Source organism: Babylonia areolata, chromosome 34 (assembly GCF_041734735.1).
Source record: "Babylonia areolata isolate BAREFJ2019XMU chromosome 34, ASM4173473v1, whole genome shotgun sequence".
Taxonomy (NCBI): domain Eukaryota; kingdom Metazoa; phylum Mollusca; class Gastropoda; order Neogastropoda; family Buccinidae; genus Babylonia; species Babylonia areolata.
Genome location: NC_134909.1, coordinates 16,664,608 through 16,683,562, shown reverse-complemented (window position 1 = coordinate 16,683,562; position 18,955 = coordinate 16,664,608). Strand labels below are relative to the sequence as shown.

General features: G+C 41.5%; 1 protein-coding gene across 1 annotated transcript in view; it reads right to left on the bottom strand.

The window, feature by feature from the left end:
* Positions 1-452: 452 nt before the first annotated feature.
* Positions 453-18,955, bottom strand: part of LOC143277416 (uncharacterized) — a 32,845-nt gene continuing 14,342 nt past the window's right edge. Inside the window, exons 4-10 of the mRNA XM_076582216.1 lie at positions 17,193-17,468; positions 14,073-14,264; positions 13,474-13,698; positions 10,990-11,206; positions 9,324-9,520; positions 7,200-7,337; positions 453-4,286 (exon numbers count right to left, since the gene is read on the bottom strand). Of these exons, the coding sequence (XP_076438331.1) occupies positions 4,038-4,286; positions 7,200-7,337; positions 9,324-9,520; positions 10,990-11,206; positions 13,474-13,698; positions 14,073-14,264; positions 17,193-17,468 (1,494 nt within the window). The 3' untranslated portion in view covers positions 453-4,037. The remainder of the gene's footprint in view (positions 4,287-7,199; positions 7,338-9,323; positions 9,521-10,989; positions 11,207-13,473; positions 13,699-14,072; positions 14,265-17,192; positions 17,469-18,955) is intronic.

Here is an 18,955-nt window from a genome sequence, read left to right as displayed (position 1 = left end):
AAAGGCTAGTTTTGTCTTTACTTTCTGTGTGAGAGAGAGAGAGGGAGGGGGTGTCTTTAGTATAATTGGAAGGGTGGGAATTGTTCATATTATTTGGATTTCTGTAAAGGCTTTTTGACGAGTGTGTGTGTGTGAGTGAGTGTGTGTGTGTAGACATGGATTTGTACCTCGAGTGTGTGTGTGTGAGTGAGTGTGTGTGTGTGTAGACATGGATTTGTACAGGCACAGATATGCATAGAAACTGACAAACACAGAGACAGACAGACACAGATCAGACAAACAAACGAAAGGTGCTCCTCAAAGCTTGTGAACTCTTTCAGAATTTGCAGTCTCAGTTTTCCACAGTTCAGAAACCTCATACAACCAATAATATAAATTGTGACAGGTTAATGTCACACATGTGCGCGCGCACACACACACACACACACACACACACACAGAAAGAAAAAAAAAGCACTTGGCAAGAAACCTTTATTACATAAATTCACCCCCACCCCCACCCACTCCTTTAAAACACCCTGTCAACAAAGAATTTCATTAACAAATAATATATTTTTAGAAGTCACCTTTAACTCAAGTGAGCACTATTTCAGTTTATTTCACATCGATGTAAAGTGAGTGTGTAGGGTGGTGGGGAGAGAACAAAGTTTAATTTTAAAAAAAGAAAAGAAGAACCCATTCAATTTCCACACAGTAAAAAAAATTGTTTGTGGGACTGTAGCTTACGTCACAAGTATAAAGCAGGTGTTCACTGTCTACAGTTCAACCCACATGTCATTGCAAAGCGGCTTCAACAACAACAACAAAAAGAAGAAAATTTGCATACATATACCTATGTGACCTTACCTTCAGAAAAAACAAAAAGTACTGTGGAACTGGATGGAATGAACTATGTTGAAACATAAGTACCAATGGATGAGCGTTCTCAGATACTTGCTAATTGATGTATAAGTGCAGACAAACAACCCCCGCCACCCTTAAGAGAAATAATAATACTTATGAATAAACAGTAGTGACAAGATGAAATCTGCTCTGTTCGGTCTCTTTTACACACACACACACAGACTCAGTTAAACACATATAAAATACAGTCACACACACACACACACACACACAGATGTATAACAATATCAGGATGAATAAAAAAGACCAGCTCTGTTCTACGCCTACACTGCTTCCAGTTTACACCACTCTGGCAGGTCCGTTCTCAAAACTTCAGTCTTGGAAGTTGAATTGAATTCTGCTTCTTCCATTGACGAAAAGAGAAGCAGAAGAAAACAGGGAGAGAGAGAGAGAGAACAAAAATCCAACAAACAACAAACAAAAAAGAAAATGAAAGAGGTCCCAGAATGTTAAATTTGTATCACAGTCCATTGTATTAAAAATAAAATAAAATAAAAAAAGAAAAATTCCTGTCCTGGACGGATAGAAGCTAAAAATGCAAGGAATGTGTTGTGTGTGTGTGTATGTATGTATATATATATATATATATACACACACACACACACACACACACACACAGAGCAGCGTTTCAGAGATCAATGAACATGGACGGCAATGGAATGTACAGAGCATGAGTTTCAACTAACAGACAAATGGCTTTCAATATTTTACAACACATGACGTGGACCACAAGACCATTGCTCCCATCTACAGAAATAATACTTTAGTTCAATTCATATCACAGCTATTCCGCACACAGATTCAATGACAATCTGCCATCATGAAGATATTACAACAATAAACATTTGTATACTGCACATCTATCTATTCACTCAAAGTATGCCAGTTGTTTTCCTGGTGATATGCACACAAACAATACAACTTAAGTCCATGGTCTATCTGATACAATGCACCCATACAGGGAAGATTTGGGAAAGTTTGCAAGCGCTTGACATGCACTGCTGCTTAAAGCTAAAAACAATCGAAAAGGTTTTCTGTAAATAAATCTACTTAGGCAGTGAATAAAACTACATTACACGCTTTGAGAAAAAAAAAATCCTCAGCACAGCAAGAGGCACTATTTATCTCAAGCAGTGATCAATCAAGTTGCCGATAAACATCATTTCACTCCAAGAAGCACAAGTAATATGAAACAAAAACTGTCCTAAATGCGGAAACAAACTGTCCTAAATGCAGAAAGAAACAAACTGTCCTAAATGCTTAAACGAATCTGCCCCTTCCTATCTCTGTGGCTGCCTTCACCTCTACACCCCATCTCACTCTCTACGATCAGCTTTTCAGATGCTCTCTGTTTCTGCGTTCCCAGATTCAAACCCTCCACAACTGGCCACTAAGAATGAGCACCCTCGTTTGCTTGGTCAAATCTCTGCACTCAGCACGTTAAGTCTGGTGTTAACCCGTTCAACTGTTAGGAGTTGACAGTCTCGGCAGGCTTCCCTGTCAGTGCAGAAAAATGCAGAAAATATACTGAAATCAACCGGTTTTCCCTTCAAATACTAAAATCAACCGGTTTTCCATTCAAACTGACATATGTCAACACAGCTGGAAGTACTGTAGAAGTTAATACCCTTTGCTAGTGGTTTATGTGTAATAATGTAGGAACGTGGAAATTGTTTTGATGAAGCAAATTCTGATGCAGGTTCAGTAAGTTTTATTTTGCCTCTTTCCAGAACAACTATTCCCTCCACTCCCTCTCTCCAGTCCAGTTTCTATCCACAAATTTTGTCTCCCATCCATTTGAATCAGTTTTGCTTGTGTGTGAGTGGTGAGTAAGTGCTTTGATTTGTCTTTGCACAAGATTCAGTGCTGTACACAGTATCATTATCAAAACAGATATTCTGCTCCAGTTATAATGCCAAGAGAACATTAAGATCAGTCTTTCTTTTTGTCTGAAGATTCATTGAAACAAAAAAAACAACAATAATTTTTCTTAAGTGTCATTTTGGAGTGAAAGAAACTTTTTACCAAAAACCAACAAAAACAAAATGACAGCTGCAACAGAATATTCAATGTACAATAACAACAAAGAGGCACAGTCCCCGTTGACAATCAAAGAGATGAAATACGGATTTACATTCTTGTCTTCATAAAATTATATTTTCTCTGGTCCCCATTGACAACCAAAGAGATGAAATACTGATTTACATTCTTGTCTTCATAAAATTATATTTTCTCTGGTCCCCATTGACAACCAAAGAGATGAAATACTGATTTACATTCTTGTCTTCATAAAGGTATATCTTCTCTTCAGTCAACCCTCATGCAAACATGCATGTGTGTGTGTGTGTGTGTGTGTGTTTGTGTGTGTCAATGTGTGCGCGCCTACACTGACATGTGCAAAGCTCTGAAAATAACATCAGACACCAATACTTAACTCTGTCCAAGCCAATACTCCCCTGCATTCACAGCATACATACACTTCGAAAACATATCATGCCAATAGTATGAGCACTCGTACACACACACATGCACCTTTTGCTGGCTTCTTGTTTCGTGTACCGCTTTCAATGAAAAGATGTTAACTGTGAAACACACATCTTCTCACACAAGCACACACATAAACACACATTCTCTGAGAACACACACACACACCTTACATCATTTCACAATTTTGTACGTTTTTAAATATATAACCATTTGTGAACAAAAAAAATTCCAGCAAACAAACAAGGTGTGAACGATACATAATAACAAATATACAATTTGTTTCACAAAAATCAAACCACTAATAATCATGGCGTTTGGCGTGTTGAGCATAAAACTAGTGATGTTATAACAAAAATAAAGGCTATGTGCTCAGGCACACAAGCAAACAAAAAAATGTATGCCCACATACAGGCATGTACGAACACACACGGAAAAACCAGCCATACATACAAAGAATGTATGTACACAATCAGGCAGTTACATTACAGGTAAAAAGCAGTAATCCTTGTCAAACACTGTATATGCACCCCATCAACACACATGTATGCACATTCACACACATTTGAACACATACTCAACACGCACAACTGTGAAAAAAAAAACACACACAAAAAAAACACACATACAACTCCACAGCCAAGCGCTGCCTACGACGAGACCCCCTGCGCTTTCTGCCGGATGAGCTCTGCGTTGCGCTTATCTTGCTCGTGACGCTCGTGCAGCTTCTCGAGGTCAAGGACTTCCACCGAGGGCTCTTGCGGAGATGGCGGCCGCTGCTGGGAGGTCTTGGAAGGCTTGGCGATGGGGGACAACTGCGAGGCCAGCTCATAGTTATTGTAAGGGTTCGGCCGGGGCTTGACTTGTGGTTTGGGGACGTTCTTGGCGTATTCCATGGCCTGTCGTCGGACAGACATGGCACAGGTGTTGATATCAGTTTAACAGTTTTCAGTTTCTCAAGAAGGCGTCACTACGTTCTGAAAAATTTATTCACGAAACACCACATATGCAAGGCTGATGCCTGACCAGCAGCTCCTTCTCCTTCTTCTTCTTCTTTGTTCGTGGGCTGCAACTCCCACATTCACTCGTATATACACGAGTGGGCTTTTACGTGCATGACCGTTTTTACCCCGCCATGCAGGCAGCCATACTCCGCTTTCAGGGGTGTGCATGCTGGGTATGTACTTGTTTCCATAACCCACCGAACGCTGACAGGGATTACAGGATCTTTAACGTGCGTATTTGATCTTTTGCTTGCGTATACACACGAAGGAGGTTCAGGCACTAAGCAGGTCTGCACATATGTTGACCTGGGAGATCGTAAAAATCTCCACCCTTTACCCACCAGGCGCCGTCACCGTGATTCGAACCCGGGACCCTCAGATTGAAAGTCCAACGCTTTAACCATTCGGCTATTGCGCCCGTCCCTGACCAGCAGCATACCCTGATGAGCTAGTCAGGCATCGAGTCAGGTATTTTGTGTGTCTATCAGAGTGGATTTTACTTGCCGGGTCGTTTGCCAGAGGACAAGACTCTTATGTTGACGTGGGTTCTTTTTCAGTGCACCAAGTGCGTGCTGCACATGGGACATGCGTACATTGTCTCATCCAGATGAACAGACACCCTTAAAGAAAAGGGAAAAAAAGGGAAAAAGAAAAAAAAAAATCTATATGTAAGTGGGGGGAAAAACAACAACAATGACATAGGTATGGAATGCAGGGTATTGCTTTTGATTATTATTGTCACGGGGTTTTTTTTTATTTGATTGTGTAATTGCTTATGTTCACTGTACTCTTTTTGTTGCTTTTATTTTGTTACGGTTTGTTTTTTTTGTTTTTTTTAATTGACATAATGAATTTATATACAAAATAAAACAGGTGGTCGACCCAAGAAAGTCCGGGTAAAAAAAAAAGAAGAAAAAGTTATTCTTATTCTTATCATCATCATCATCATCGTCATGGTGTTGATGTATATGTACCTGACATTTTCTACCTTGATATTTTTTCCAGCTGTATATATGTGTACATCCAGTACGTGGTGAAACCTGTTCCCAAGCAATGATCAGTCTTTTACGCCGAGTTTTCTGTTTTTCTTTTTTCTTTTTTTGTTTTGTTTTGTTTTTCGATGTTGATTGTGGTGTTGCTGTTCCTAGTTCTTGTCAGTGTTTGTTTCCTGTCGATCATTAGGTGTGTATTTGTTCGTTATGCTATGTAATACATGAATTTAGAAAGTGTTTGTTCTCTGTCGATCATTAGATGTGTATTTGTTCGTTATGCTATGTAATACAGGAATTTAGAAAGTGTTTGTTTTCTGTCGATATTAGATGTGTATTTGTTCGTTATGCTATGTAATACATGAATTTAGAAAGTGTTTGTTCTCTGTCGATCATTAGATGTGTATTTGTTCGTTATGCTATGTAATACATGAATTTAGAAAGTGTTTGTTTTCTGTCGATATTAGATGTGTATTTGTTCGTTATGCTATGTAATACATGAATTTAGAAAGTGTTTGTTCTCTGTCGATCATTAGATGTGTATTTGTTCGTTATGCTATGTAATACATGAATTTAGAAAGTGTTTGTTTTCTGTCAATCATTAGATGTGTATTTGTTCGTTATGCTATGTAATACATGAATTTAGAAAGTGTTTGTTTCCTGTCGATCATTAGGTGTGTATTTGTTCGTTATACTATGTAATACATGAATTTAGAAAGTGTTTGTTCTCTGTCGATCATTAGGTGTGTATTTGTTCGTTATGCTATGTAATACATGAATTTAGAAAGTGTTTGTTTTCTGTCGATCATTAGGTGTGTATTTGTTCATTATGCTATGTAATACATGAATTTAGAAAGTCTTTGTTTCCTGTCGATCATTAGATGTGTATTTGTTCGTTATGCTATGTAATACATGAATTTAGAAAGTGTTTGTTTCCTGTCGATCATTAGATGTGTATTTGTTCGTTATGCTATGTAATACATGAATGTAGAAAGTGTTTGTTTTCTGTCGATCATTAGATGTGTATTTGTTCGTTATGCTATGTAATACATGAATTTAGAAAGTGTTTGTTTTCTGTCGATCATTAGGTGTGTATTTGTTCGTTATGCTATGTAATACATGAATTTAGAAAGTGTTTGTTTCCTGTCGATCATTAGATGTGTATTTGTTCGTTATGCTATGTAATACATGAATTTAGAAAGTGTTTGTTTCCTGTCGATCATTAGGTGTGTATTTGTTCGTTATGCTATGTAATACATGAATTTAGAAAGTGTTTGTTCTCTGTCGATCATTAGGTGTGTATTTGTTCGTTATGCTATGTAATACATGAATTTAGAAAGTGTTTGTTCTCTGTCGATCATTAGATGGGTATTTGTTCGTTATGCTATGTAATACATGAATTTAGAAAGTGTTTGTTTCCTGTCGATCATTAGATGTGTATTTGTTCGTTATGCTATGTAATACATGAATTTAGAAAGTGTTTGTTTCCTGTCGATCATTAGATGTGTATATAGCACCCAGTGGGTAAAGGGTGGAGGGAGATTTTTCCAAACTCTCAGGTCAACACATATGTGCAGACCTGTTGGTGCCTGAACCCCCTTCGTGTGCATACGGCAAGCGCGTTAAACATCCAGTAATCCATGTCAGCATTCGGTGGGTTATGGAAACAAGAACATACCCAGCATGCACACCTCCGAAAATGGGAGTATGGCGGCCTACATGGCGAGGTAAAAACGGTCATACACGTAAAAGCACTACACGTGAATGTGGGAGTTGCAGCCCATGAATGAAGAAGAAGAAGAAGAAGACGAAGACTTACCAGTTTCCGCTTGTTCAGCACGTCGTCTGCCGATTCCTTGGGTCTTGGGAACGCTGGCGGTTTCTTCGACGTCAGATCCCGACTGTTTTTGTCCTTCACCGACTTGGCGTACTCCAGCTGCCTCTGCATCTTCTCTCTCTGCAGAGCATCACAGAGACTCATACGATAAACAACAACAATTACAAGAAGAACGGGAAGACTAAGAATATTAACATTATAATATACTTTTTTTTTTTTTTTAATGTCTTGATAAGATGTAATGATGACAGTGACAAAAAAAATAAATTTAAAAAAAAAGAAAAAAAAAAAGAAGCAATAATAATAATGATGATAACAACAAATAGTTCCCCCCCCCCCCCAGCTGATCAATGCCAGTGACTGGGAGGGTGGTATGGGTGGGGGAAACATCCAAACAGTAGCACACACACACACACACACACACACACACACACACACACACGTGTAACTTTCATTTGGGTGCCTTCACACTGTGGGATTTCTTCAAATGAGCGGGCAGATCAGGCTGCCAGAAAGGCAGCGCGCAATTGTGAAGGCTCAATCCTTCTCAGAAGACCTTTAGATCTACAAGAATGTCACAGATGTAGTGAGAAAGTTTCGCTCGGTCGACTTCTAAAAAATAGGCGAAAAGATTCAGACTGCCAATATTACCGCCGCTGTATAAAGGCAGTTACAGCGAGCAACCCCCAAGGCTTTCTTGAATAATCTATCTGTCTCCCAGTCAAGACTGATTATATGTTTAATTTATCAATTTGTTTAAATGCCTTATTGCAAAAATATACAGTGTTTATGTGGAAAAGAAGTAAATGTCTATCACATTCTTGGTGAGTGTCCAAGAACAAGCCAACTGGTCTTTAAAAAGCTCACTGACCAGTTTCCACAGAACATGTATTTGTCTTAGAAGAAACCCACACTCACCCTCTCCCCCCCCCCCACTTACGTTTTGTAGATAATATATATGAGAAAAAAGTTTTGCCAAATTCAGAATTTGAGTGTCACCTTTTATTCTGCAATTTAGAAATCGTGCAAATGTAAAAGATTATTCTTGCCCATTGTGTATTGCTGCCCCTGAAACAGAGAAGCATTTCCTGCTAGAATGCCCAAAATACAGTGAACCCAGGAATGACTTAATTCCCTGTAAATATCACAGACATCTGTCTATGTTTAAAATCTGCATCACTGATGGCTGCCGAAAACAAACCATTAGTGATGAATGACGGGCGCAATAGCCAAGTGGTTAAAGCGTTGGACTGTCAATCTGAGGGTCCCGGGTTCGAATCACGGTGATGGCGCCTGGTGGGTAAAGGGTGGAGATTTTTACGATCCTCCAGGTCAACATATGTGCAGACCTGCTAGTGCCTGAACCCCCTTCGTGTGTATATGCAAGCAGTAGATCAAATACGCACGCTAAAGATCCTGTAATCCATGTCAGCGTTCGGTGGGTTATGGAAACAAGAACATACCCAGCATGCACACCCCTGAAAACGGAGTATGGCTGCCTACATTGCGGGGTAAAAACGGTCATACACGTAGAAGCCCACTCGTGTGCATACGAGTGAACGCAGAAGAAGAAGAAGAAGAAGTGATGAATGTTGTGAACTTTGTACATAAAGCTCTTGCCATAAGGTAAGGAAATTTTCTTCCTAAAATTACGTTTAAGTAACATACTTAACCGTGACCCACTGGTGCAGACTCCGGCAGGGGTCCGACATTCCTGTCCTGTGCAAACTACTATCCGCCTATGCGGAGAAAACGAAAGTAGCTACGGCAGATAACCTCCCGGAAGTAGGTAACCTCCCCTTCGCCGTAAGGAAGCAGAGTTTTAAGTCAGTGATTCATTATATTTTTGCACTCCATTTAATTACGGTGGAACAGAAACACAAGTTTCTTCTCAGCCAATGACGTACCGCGATGCGACACTGGTCGAGCCGTCAGCAGGTGGTCTGGCGAGGACAAAATGATGTAAGCGGAGTGACGTCACACATTCTGTGCAGGGGTTAGGAGGGAAAACGTCGTCTGCTGTAGCTTGGTAAAAGGGCCAAGGGCCCCCACCTACCCCCCCCCCCCCCCAGCCCACCCCCGACCCCCCCACAACCCTCCACTCACCCTCTCCCTGTACACGTCGTTCTCCAGGTCCGGGCCCAGGGTGCCCAGGCGCACCTCCTTCTGCATGCGCTTGTAGTCGTCGAGCCCGTACACCCGGTACCACGGCCGCTGGGCTGCCTTCTGGCTTTTCTCCTTCTCCCGCAGGTACGTCTGCATGTAGCTGCCCTCCGACTGCACTGCCGGCGCCGACCGTGGTGCTAAGGGGGAGAAGAAGAAGACCAAAAAAAAAATAAAAATAAGTATTATCATATTGAAAAATAACCCTTGTATCTCAACAAATTAATGTTGTTGTTTTTTTTCGATGATCATTGATGGACCAAATGTTTTGCTATGTGAATGTTGAATCACACTGATGTCGTGAAAAGTCAAAATATAACCTTGTGTACAAGGGAAAAAAAAAATAAATAAATAAAAATAAAAATAAAAATAGAAATTAAAAAAAAGGTTGGTTTTGTTTTCTTCGAATGAATGATGCGGTGGATACTTAGAGATAATGCGTCCGCCTAGGACAATCGACAGCGCACTGGTTCCAATCCCACAGTCACTTCGCATAGAGGCAAATGCTGGTCTCTCCTCGCATGGTTTCAGAGTATTCTCCTCATTAATATGAATGATGGAAAGGATCAACTCATTCTCATTGAGTTTTTTCTTTTTTTTTACAAGACTATGCACAATAGTACACCTTTAGGAGTTTCTCAATGGATTTGATGCAATTCAAGTAGAACGACCTGTGGGTCTCTCCAAAACAAAAAAACAAACCCAAAACGGTTTTCTGTATAAATACGGAAAGATTTCCATCTCTGAGTCATTTAACATGACTTGTAGTGTAAAGATGTTAAATTAACTACCTTGAGCCATGCACGTGAGCATTGCTGTGGCATCGAAATCCAGTCTAATTAAAACAGTTTTCACGTTTCTACACAACATACATAAACCGCAAAGAAAGGGAAACGTAACTTCTACAGTACTTCTGGATGGGTCCAAATTTTAATTTAGAGGGAAAAACAGTATTTTTACTGATTTTTTTTTTTCTCTCTCCTCACCAATGTGGCATGGGAGCCTGACAAGGCTGCAAACTCCCCAGGGAAAACGGAGTATGGCTTCCTACAAGGCAGGGTTAAAAACGGTCACATACATGTAAAAAAGCCCACTCGTGTACATACAAGCGAACGTGAAAGTTGCAGCCCATGAACTTCTTCTTCTTCTGCATTCACTCGTATTCACACGAGTGGGCTTATACGTGTATGACTGTTTTTACCCCGCCATGTAGGCAGCCATACTCTGTTTTCGGGGATGTGCATGCTGGGTATGTTCTTGTTTCCATAACCCACCGAACGCTGACATGGATTACAGGATCTTTAACGTGCGCATTTGATCTTCTGCTTGCATATACACACGAAGGGGGTTCAGGCACTAAGCAGGTCTGCACATATGTTGACCTGGGAGATCGTAAAAATCTCCACCCTTTACCCACCAGGCGCCGTCACCGTGATTCGAACCCGGGACCCTCAGACCGACAGTCCAACGCTTCAACCACTTGGCTATTGCGCCCGTCTCAGCCCATGAACAAAGAAGAAGAAGAATGCGTTAGAAGAAAGAACCTCCTCCTCTTCCAACCCCCCCGCCCCCACCAACCCCCCACCCGACCCCCAGCACACACTCTCACCTTCAGAACTGGTAGGGATGGGAGGAATTTTCTTGTAAGGGTTGGTGGTGTACCCGCCAGCTCCGTTGTGCACGCTGCCCTCCCTGGCGTCGCTCTCCGCTCGACCCCCTGCCGCCACCAACCTACCGTCCAGGTTTTTGGTGCTCAGCACGTCGTCAGCGGAGTACCGGCCGCCGTGTCGGTAGTCCAATTCGTCCTGGGGAGGATCGTACGACTGCTGAGGACAGCAATCAGAATCGGAATCAAGAATAACTTTGTTGTTTGTTCTCTCAGCAAGAGAAATTTAAGTGTAGGTGAGGTCTGTAGTGATATCGTACAGACTGCAAGTGTGACAGTAAAATTTGGCATACAAGATATATATATATATATATATATATATATATATATATATATATATATATATATATATATATATATATATATCGGCTTATATCACAGATTGACGTAAATTTACATTTGGGCCAACAGCAAAGTGAGAGCTGTATTATCAATGGCTTCTCCAGTCAATGGGATACCATTTACAGCTTAGTCTTTTGTGAAGGACTATGACTCTCAAACTAGGAGGCAAAACTGCACTGGCTCTTAGTGCTGCAGCCTTGTGGGCTAGCTGGCCTTTGGGAACCATCCCAACGCCGACTGTCCTAAAACCCTCTTGGCCGAGAGAGTGGGGATGTAACTTGGGCAAGACACTCTCCACTATAATCAAATTCTAGCCCAAATAGTCGGAACAGCAGTTGCCTCCTCTGCTGTTCTGATGGTCATAGTCGGACATGACTATCATATATATATATATATGTGTGTGTGTGTGTGTGTGTGTATAACAAAAATGCACACAGTGGTCATGGCAAACCAAACCTGATAAAATACTGGCTGACATAATCATGCATTTAGAAATATATGGTTGTTGGGGATTTTTTTTTTTTTTTTGGAGGAGGGTGGGGAGGGGGGGAGTGAGGGGGGGGGAGGGGTTGGGGCAAGGGGGGGGGGGTTGTTTTTTGTTTTGTTTTTACTGAAGAACTTTTTTGTTGTTGTTGCTCTTTTCAGTGAAATCATCTTTTTTTTTTACCTGTCAGTCTGCCTGTCTGAAATGTGTCAGGTTTTTTTTTTCCTTTTGTTTGTTACTTTCCATTTGTTTACTTGTTTAGCTCAGTTGACACATGCATGTCCTCTACCTATCCTTTATGATTTTTAAAAATCATTTTATTTTACTTTTTATTCAAAATTTTACAAAGATAATGACAACAACAACAACAACAACAACAAAGACACAAAATACAACAACAAAAAAGCAGTCAAACATATCATGAACACTTTTACATATCTTGACATATACTACGGCTGTGTACATGCACATCTATACACATACCCACATCCAAATATCCACCCCCACACCCCCCTACCCCACACACACACAAAAAGAAACAATACAAAAAAAAAACAACAGATACTGACACACCTATGCATGCACCTATGATCTTAAGTCAAAATACAACCCAGTATAGTGCGGTATACATTTTTTTTTTTTTTAAATCATCGCATGGTCTGTTTATATTGTGTACGATAACTGTTTCAATCTAAAAAAAAAAAAAAAAAACAACCAACAACCTATTTAATTCTGCTACTAAATCCTTTATCATTGTATGTATGCATGGATGTATGTTTGTATTCATCCAAAACATTGTTATTGCTCTTTCCTTCTCCCTCCTCTCTGTGTATGTCAGTGTGTTCACATCTTTTTTTCTTTTTCTTTCTTTTTCGTTGATCATGTCTTATAAAACTGAAACGGCTATACGTAATATGCAAACGCTTTTTGTGAGATTTTTATTTATTTGTTTTTTTAAAGAAAGGAAAAGCAGCCACAAACATAATCAAACCAGCCCCTGTCATGTCCAATGGATATTGCAGACCAGCTCTTATACAAGAAATTGAAATGGCTATATATATATGATAGTCAGTCGTGTCCGACTATGACCATCAGAACAGCAGAGGAGGCAACTGCTGGAATTGGGCTAGAATTGGATTATAGTGGAGAGTGTCTTGCCCAAGTTACATCCCCCACTCTCTCGGCCAAGAGGGTTTTAGGACAGTCGGCGTTGGGATGGTTCCCAAAAGGCCAACTAGCCCACAAGGCTACAGCACTAAGAACCAGTGCAATTTTGCCTCCTAGTTTGAGATGGAGAATTGTTGATTCAATCGGTCAAACAAAACTTTGTTTTCATGCTTCTGGTATCTGTAAACGGTTCAGTTTAGAATGCCAACTGTACCAAGCAAGAATAAACCAAATTAGAATAGTGTGTTGGTAACGAGAATACTCGTACCTGGTCCACAGGGGGAAGTAATCATGGTACAAGTTAACTTGTACCTGGAGCAGAATGAGTTAATGCTTTTTGTGAGAATGACCAAAAAAAAAGAGAATGACCAAAAAAAAATTTTTCTCTCTTTTTTTTTTTTTTTTTAAAAGAAAGAAACAGTGGCCACACAAACCTGCCGACCAGCGCCCGATGGATACTGCAGACCTGTCATACGCTGCTTCCCCATTGGCTGCTGAGTGGCGGCCACGCCCCCTTCCACCTCTGACCCCACAGGAGGGGAGATGAGCCTGAGGTTGACGTCCACGCTGATCCTCTGCCCGTCCTCCGTCACCAGCTGCTGGACCACAGGCGGCAGCGCCACCTGGTGCTGCGTGGGGGATAACTCCATTGGTGATCCCTGTAATAAAAAATAAAAAAAGGAAAAATAAAAGGAAAAAATGTTATCTTTGTTGTTGCTGTTGTTGTTGTTGTAAGTAGATGAATGGAAAATCATTGGCACTCAAGTCCCCACCTCAATCCACCTCTACATATTGCTGCAGGCAGAAAAAGTCTTGGTCAATAAAAATAAACGGGTCAGAGCTCAGCTTTTCTGTAATATCAGTATGTGTTCCGGTACTGGAAATAAGTGCGGCTTATAAGCCAGTGCGGCTTATGTATGTATAAAGTTCAATTTTTTCCAAAATTTAGTGGGTGCATCTTATATATATACCAGTGCGCTCAATAGACCGAAATTTACGGTAAACAAAACAACAGCTGTAAAACAGAACCAACCTGCTGAGCAGCCATTGGTCCCATGGGGGTGGGGTGCTGAGCGACTTGCAGCATGGTGTGGGTGTTGTAGGAGTGGGGGGGCTGGGTGGATGGGGGTGCACTGCTGACGCCCTTGGTGCCGGGGACTCGGCTGCTGGTGTTGGTCCGACTCAGCGCGGGGGGGTGGTTCGAGCCCGCCTTCTTCTTCCCCTTCTGCGCACGGTTGAATGATGACCATGATGACGACGATGACGATGATCATGATGATAAGAAAAAGAAGAAAAAGAAGAAGAAGAAGAAGAGAAAAAAACAAACTTTCTTTAAAAACATTTACGCACGCACATGCACACACACAAGCACAACGTGTGCACTTGCACGTGTTTCACTCGCTCATTTTATTTTATTTTATTTTATTTTTTAAAAATTTTAATTAATTTTTTTATTTATGTATGCTTATAGTTGACTTCATCAAGTTTTTGCGCCTCATACATATTATTATTATTAGTAGTAGTTCTCTTTTTTATGTATTTATCTATTATTTATTCACCCATTTTCTCTTCTTTTTTTTTTTTTTCCTTTCTCAAGGCCTGACTAAAGTGCGTTGGGTTACGCTGCTGGTCAGGCATCCATCCGCTTGGGCAGATGTGGTGTAGCGTATATGGATTTGTCCGGAACGCAGTGACGCCTCCTAGAGCTACTGAAACTGAAACTGAAACTCACTCGCTCAGGAGGAAGGTGGCCAAAGTGGTCAAGATGCTCATCTAGCCAATACAGAGGCCGTGAGGGGTGTGGGTTTGAATCCCACTCTTACCCTCTCTCCCAAGTTTGACTGCTGGAAAATCAAAAACTGAGCGTCTAGTCATTCGGAAGTTTCAGTTTTCAGTTTCTGTTTCAGTAGCTCACTGCATTCGGACAAATCCATAATTATACGCTACACCACATCTGCCCAAGCAGATGCCTGACCAGCAGCGGTAACCCAACGCACGCTTAGTCAGGCCTTGAGAAAAAAAAAAAAAAAAGAAGAAAGAAAAAAAAGGCGAATAATAATAGATAAATACACACAAAAAACCCCCAACTACTACTACTAATAATAATATGTATAATGCGCAAAAACTTGATGAAGTCAACTATAAGCATACATAAATAAATAAATAAATAAATAATATTTTTTTTTTTAAAGAAAAAAAGAGATAAACCAAGGTTCTGTGTGCTGCAAGCACTTGGCACACTGACAAAAGAACCCATGGCAACAAGAGTGTCGTCCTCTGGCAAAATTCTGTAGAAGAAATCCACTCTTACAGGTACACAAATATAACAATAGGTGTGGTGGTAGAGTATGTATACATATATATATATATATATATATATATATATGGATTTTTCCGAACGCAGTGACACCTCCTTAACTCACTCAGTACGGCCAGTCCTCTCTTCTCCTCTACACACACCCCTCGGATGTCCAGTGGGTGTCTCAATGACCCAACCTTTAGCTTCCGTCGTCAGAATTGTGGTATTCTTTGTCAACATTCACCTCTTCAGTATAAGAGCCTTCCACTTGCAATATTTTGATGATGGTAATTAGGGTGAAACGCTGTTAACGTCGTCTCTTTCGCCGTTCGTATGGAGAGAGTTAAAAAGAAACTGAAAACTGATTGGGCGCAATAGCCGAGTGGTTAAAGTGTTGGACTTTCAATCTGAGGGTCCCAAGTTTGAATCTTGGTAAAAAATTTAAAAAAAAGCGCGTGGTGGGTAAATGGTGGGAGATTCTTCCAATCTTCAAGGTCAACACTTGTGCAGACCTGCTTAGTGCCGGAACCCCCTCCATGTGTATACGGCACACAGAAGATCAAATAACGCAAATGAAAGATCCTGTAATCCATGTCAGTGTTCGGTGGGTCACGGAAACAAGAACATACCCAGCATACAACCCCTCCTCCCACGCTCCCCCCCCCAACCCCTCCCTCCCCCCCGCACCCTCCTGCCCTGACCCCCTCCTGAAAACAGAGCACAGCTGCCTACATGGGCAGGGTAAATAAACAAAACGGTCATACACATAAAATGTTACATGCCTGTGTGAGAGTGTGTATAGTGTGAATGACACAGATAATGAATGATGGCAGCCATCAGTCTGCTCTACCCCAAGGCAGGCAGCCTGCTGTGCAAAATGACTCCCTGTTTCTAAAAGCGCTTAGAGCTTGGTCTCTGAACGAGGATAGGCGCTAAATAAGTATCCATATCAATGACTCCTTGTTTGTAAAGCGCTTAGAGCTTGGTCTCAGACCGAGGTTAGGCACTGTCTAATAAGCATCTATATCAATATCAATCAATGACTCTGTGTTTGTAAAGTGCTTCGATATTGGTCTCTGACCGAGGATAATTGCTGTATTAAGTATCCATATCAAGGGGGGGCTGTTGTTTGAGGGACGTGGTGGTGGTCTCCACTCTGGGAGGGACGCTCACTCAGTCTGGCTCCGCGACTAAGCCATTATTGTCGTTAGTAGGGGGCTTAGTAGGTGGTGTCCTAAGTACGTTAAAACAGAACAGGCACCACTGAACACCACCGAAGTGACTCAGCAGCAGTGCAGGGTCTCCTCTGGTGTGTGGCCTCCTGGTGACCTAACATCGATGGTTCCCTGTGGACTGCTGACGCTGGAACTGCGACGGACGAACCCGTGTGTGGCCGTGTATGGGGGAATCTAAATGAGCGGCGTGGGAGTAATGCCACTGAAACGGTGCAGATGATGGGGCAGCAAGAAAAAAAAAAAAAAAAAGTATCCATATCAATGACTCTGTGTTTGTAAAGCGCTCAGACTACAGCTTGGTCTCTGACTGAGGATGGGTGTTGTATAAGTATCCATATCATTCATTCATTCATTCATTCTTCTTCTTCTTCGTTCATGGGCTGCAACTCCCAATTTCTACTCGTATGTACACGAGTGGGCTTTTAAGTGTATGACCGTTTTTACCCCGCCATGCTCGGCATGTTTTCGGGGGGTGTGCATGCTGGGTATGTTCTTATTTCCATAACCCACCGAACGCCGACATGGGTTACAGGATCTTTTAACGTGCATTATTCACTCATTCGACTCACTTGCTCACGCACGACACACACCCAGCCGGGGGGGGGGTGGACGGACATACCTTGGCGCGCGCCAATGTGGCAGACCGCTGGGCCCACAGCTCCTCAGCGCCCTGGTCCTCCTCCCCCTCAAGCTCCTCCCCCTCCCGGGGGTTCTCGGCGATGGCAGGGTGTAAGCGTGACGGGGAGCTGTTGCGGCTTCCCTTCAGGCTGCTGCTGTTGTTGTGGCCTCCCTTGGCCTTGGGCTGAATGAAGACGTGGTTGAGCCTCTCCTCCTCCTCCTTCTTCAGCGTGTGCAGCTTCCGGTAGGAGTGCCTCTGCGGGCGCCCATAGCTGACCTGTATTTTGAATTTTTTTTTTTTTTTTTTTTTAAATTCAGAATGAAGGAACAATGGGGCTGGGAGAGTCAATGGTTTGCAAACAACAAGGAGTGGTAACTTTTCTTCATACATAGCTGACCTGTATCTTTTGAAACTTTTTTTAACGAACATTTATATTCAAAATGAAAGAACAATGGGGCTTGGAGAGCCAATGAATTATACAAACAATAAAGAGTGATAACTTCTCTTCATGCACAAGGTTCACAACTTCAAGCCAATGCTGCTTGTGCTACCGATTCAGCTAGCGCACAGATAAATAAAAGGTACACTGGAACAAATCCAAAACACTTCCTTGAAAAGGGAGTTCCGTGCTAGTCCTTATATCGATCATTTCACATGTATATTTGTATCTGTATTTGTATTTCTCTTTTTTTGTCACAACAGATTTGTCTGTGTGAAATCTGGGCTGCTCTCCCCAGGGAGAGCGCGTCGCTACACTGAGAGCACCACCCTTTTAAAAAAAATTTTCCTGCATGCAGTTTTATTTGTTTTTTTCTATCAAAGTGGATTTTTCTGCTGAATTTTGCCAGAGACAACCCTTTTACTGCTGTGGGTTGTTTTACGTGCGCTAAGTGCATGCTGCACACGGGACCTTGGTTTATCATCTCATCCAAATGACTAGCATCCAGACCACCTCTCAAGGTCTAGTGGAGGGGGAGAAAATATTGGCGACTGAGCCGTGATTCAAACCAGCGCGCTCACCACTCAGATTCTCTTGCTTCCTAGGCGGACATGTTACCTCTGGGCCATCACTCCACTGTGTGTATATGCACACAGCAGCAATGGCAGAAGAAATGTGCAAACACAAATTAGCTTTTATTCAAGACTGGCATGGCTTTTTAATCCTGAATATGCTACACAGAATACACAGACAAATACAGAACAAACACATGGTTGCCTTGATGGTTTTTTGGACTCATAATGAAACAACAATGAGGCTGACTTTTCCAAAGGTAAAAAAAAAAAAAAAAAAAAAAAAAGGCAGACAAAACATATCAAGAACGTTTTTCTCCATAGATTTACACAAAAATATGGCCCTGCACATATATCTATAATGCATATCTGTAAGCGTGTGCATGCGCATGCACGCACACACACACACACACACACACACACACACACACACGTAACAAGGCCTTAAATACATATTCACTAAAAAGGAAACAAACAGATACACACACACACACACACACACACACACATGCACGCACAAATAAAATCAAAAAGCATCAGCATTCATTTCCAGATTCTGGAGAAGGAAGATCTGCATTTACATGAATGTTCATGAATAAACAATGCCATACAATCAGTATAATATTCTTGTATCGTTAATAGCATGATCTATTCACACTGTGTTCTGATCTCAAAATCTCTTTTGGATTCGACAAATAAACGATAAGCAAGTACACAACTGAAAGAGTCTGGAGTTGTAATCTTTGGTAGAC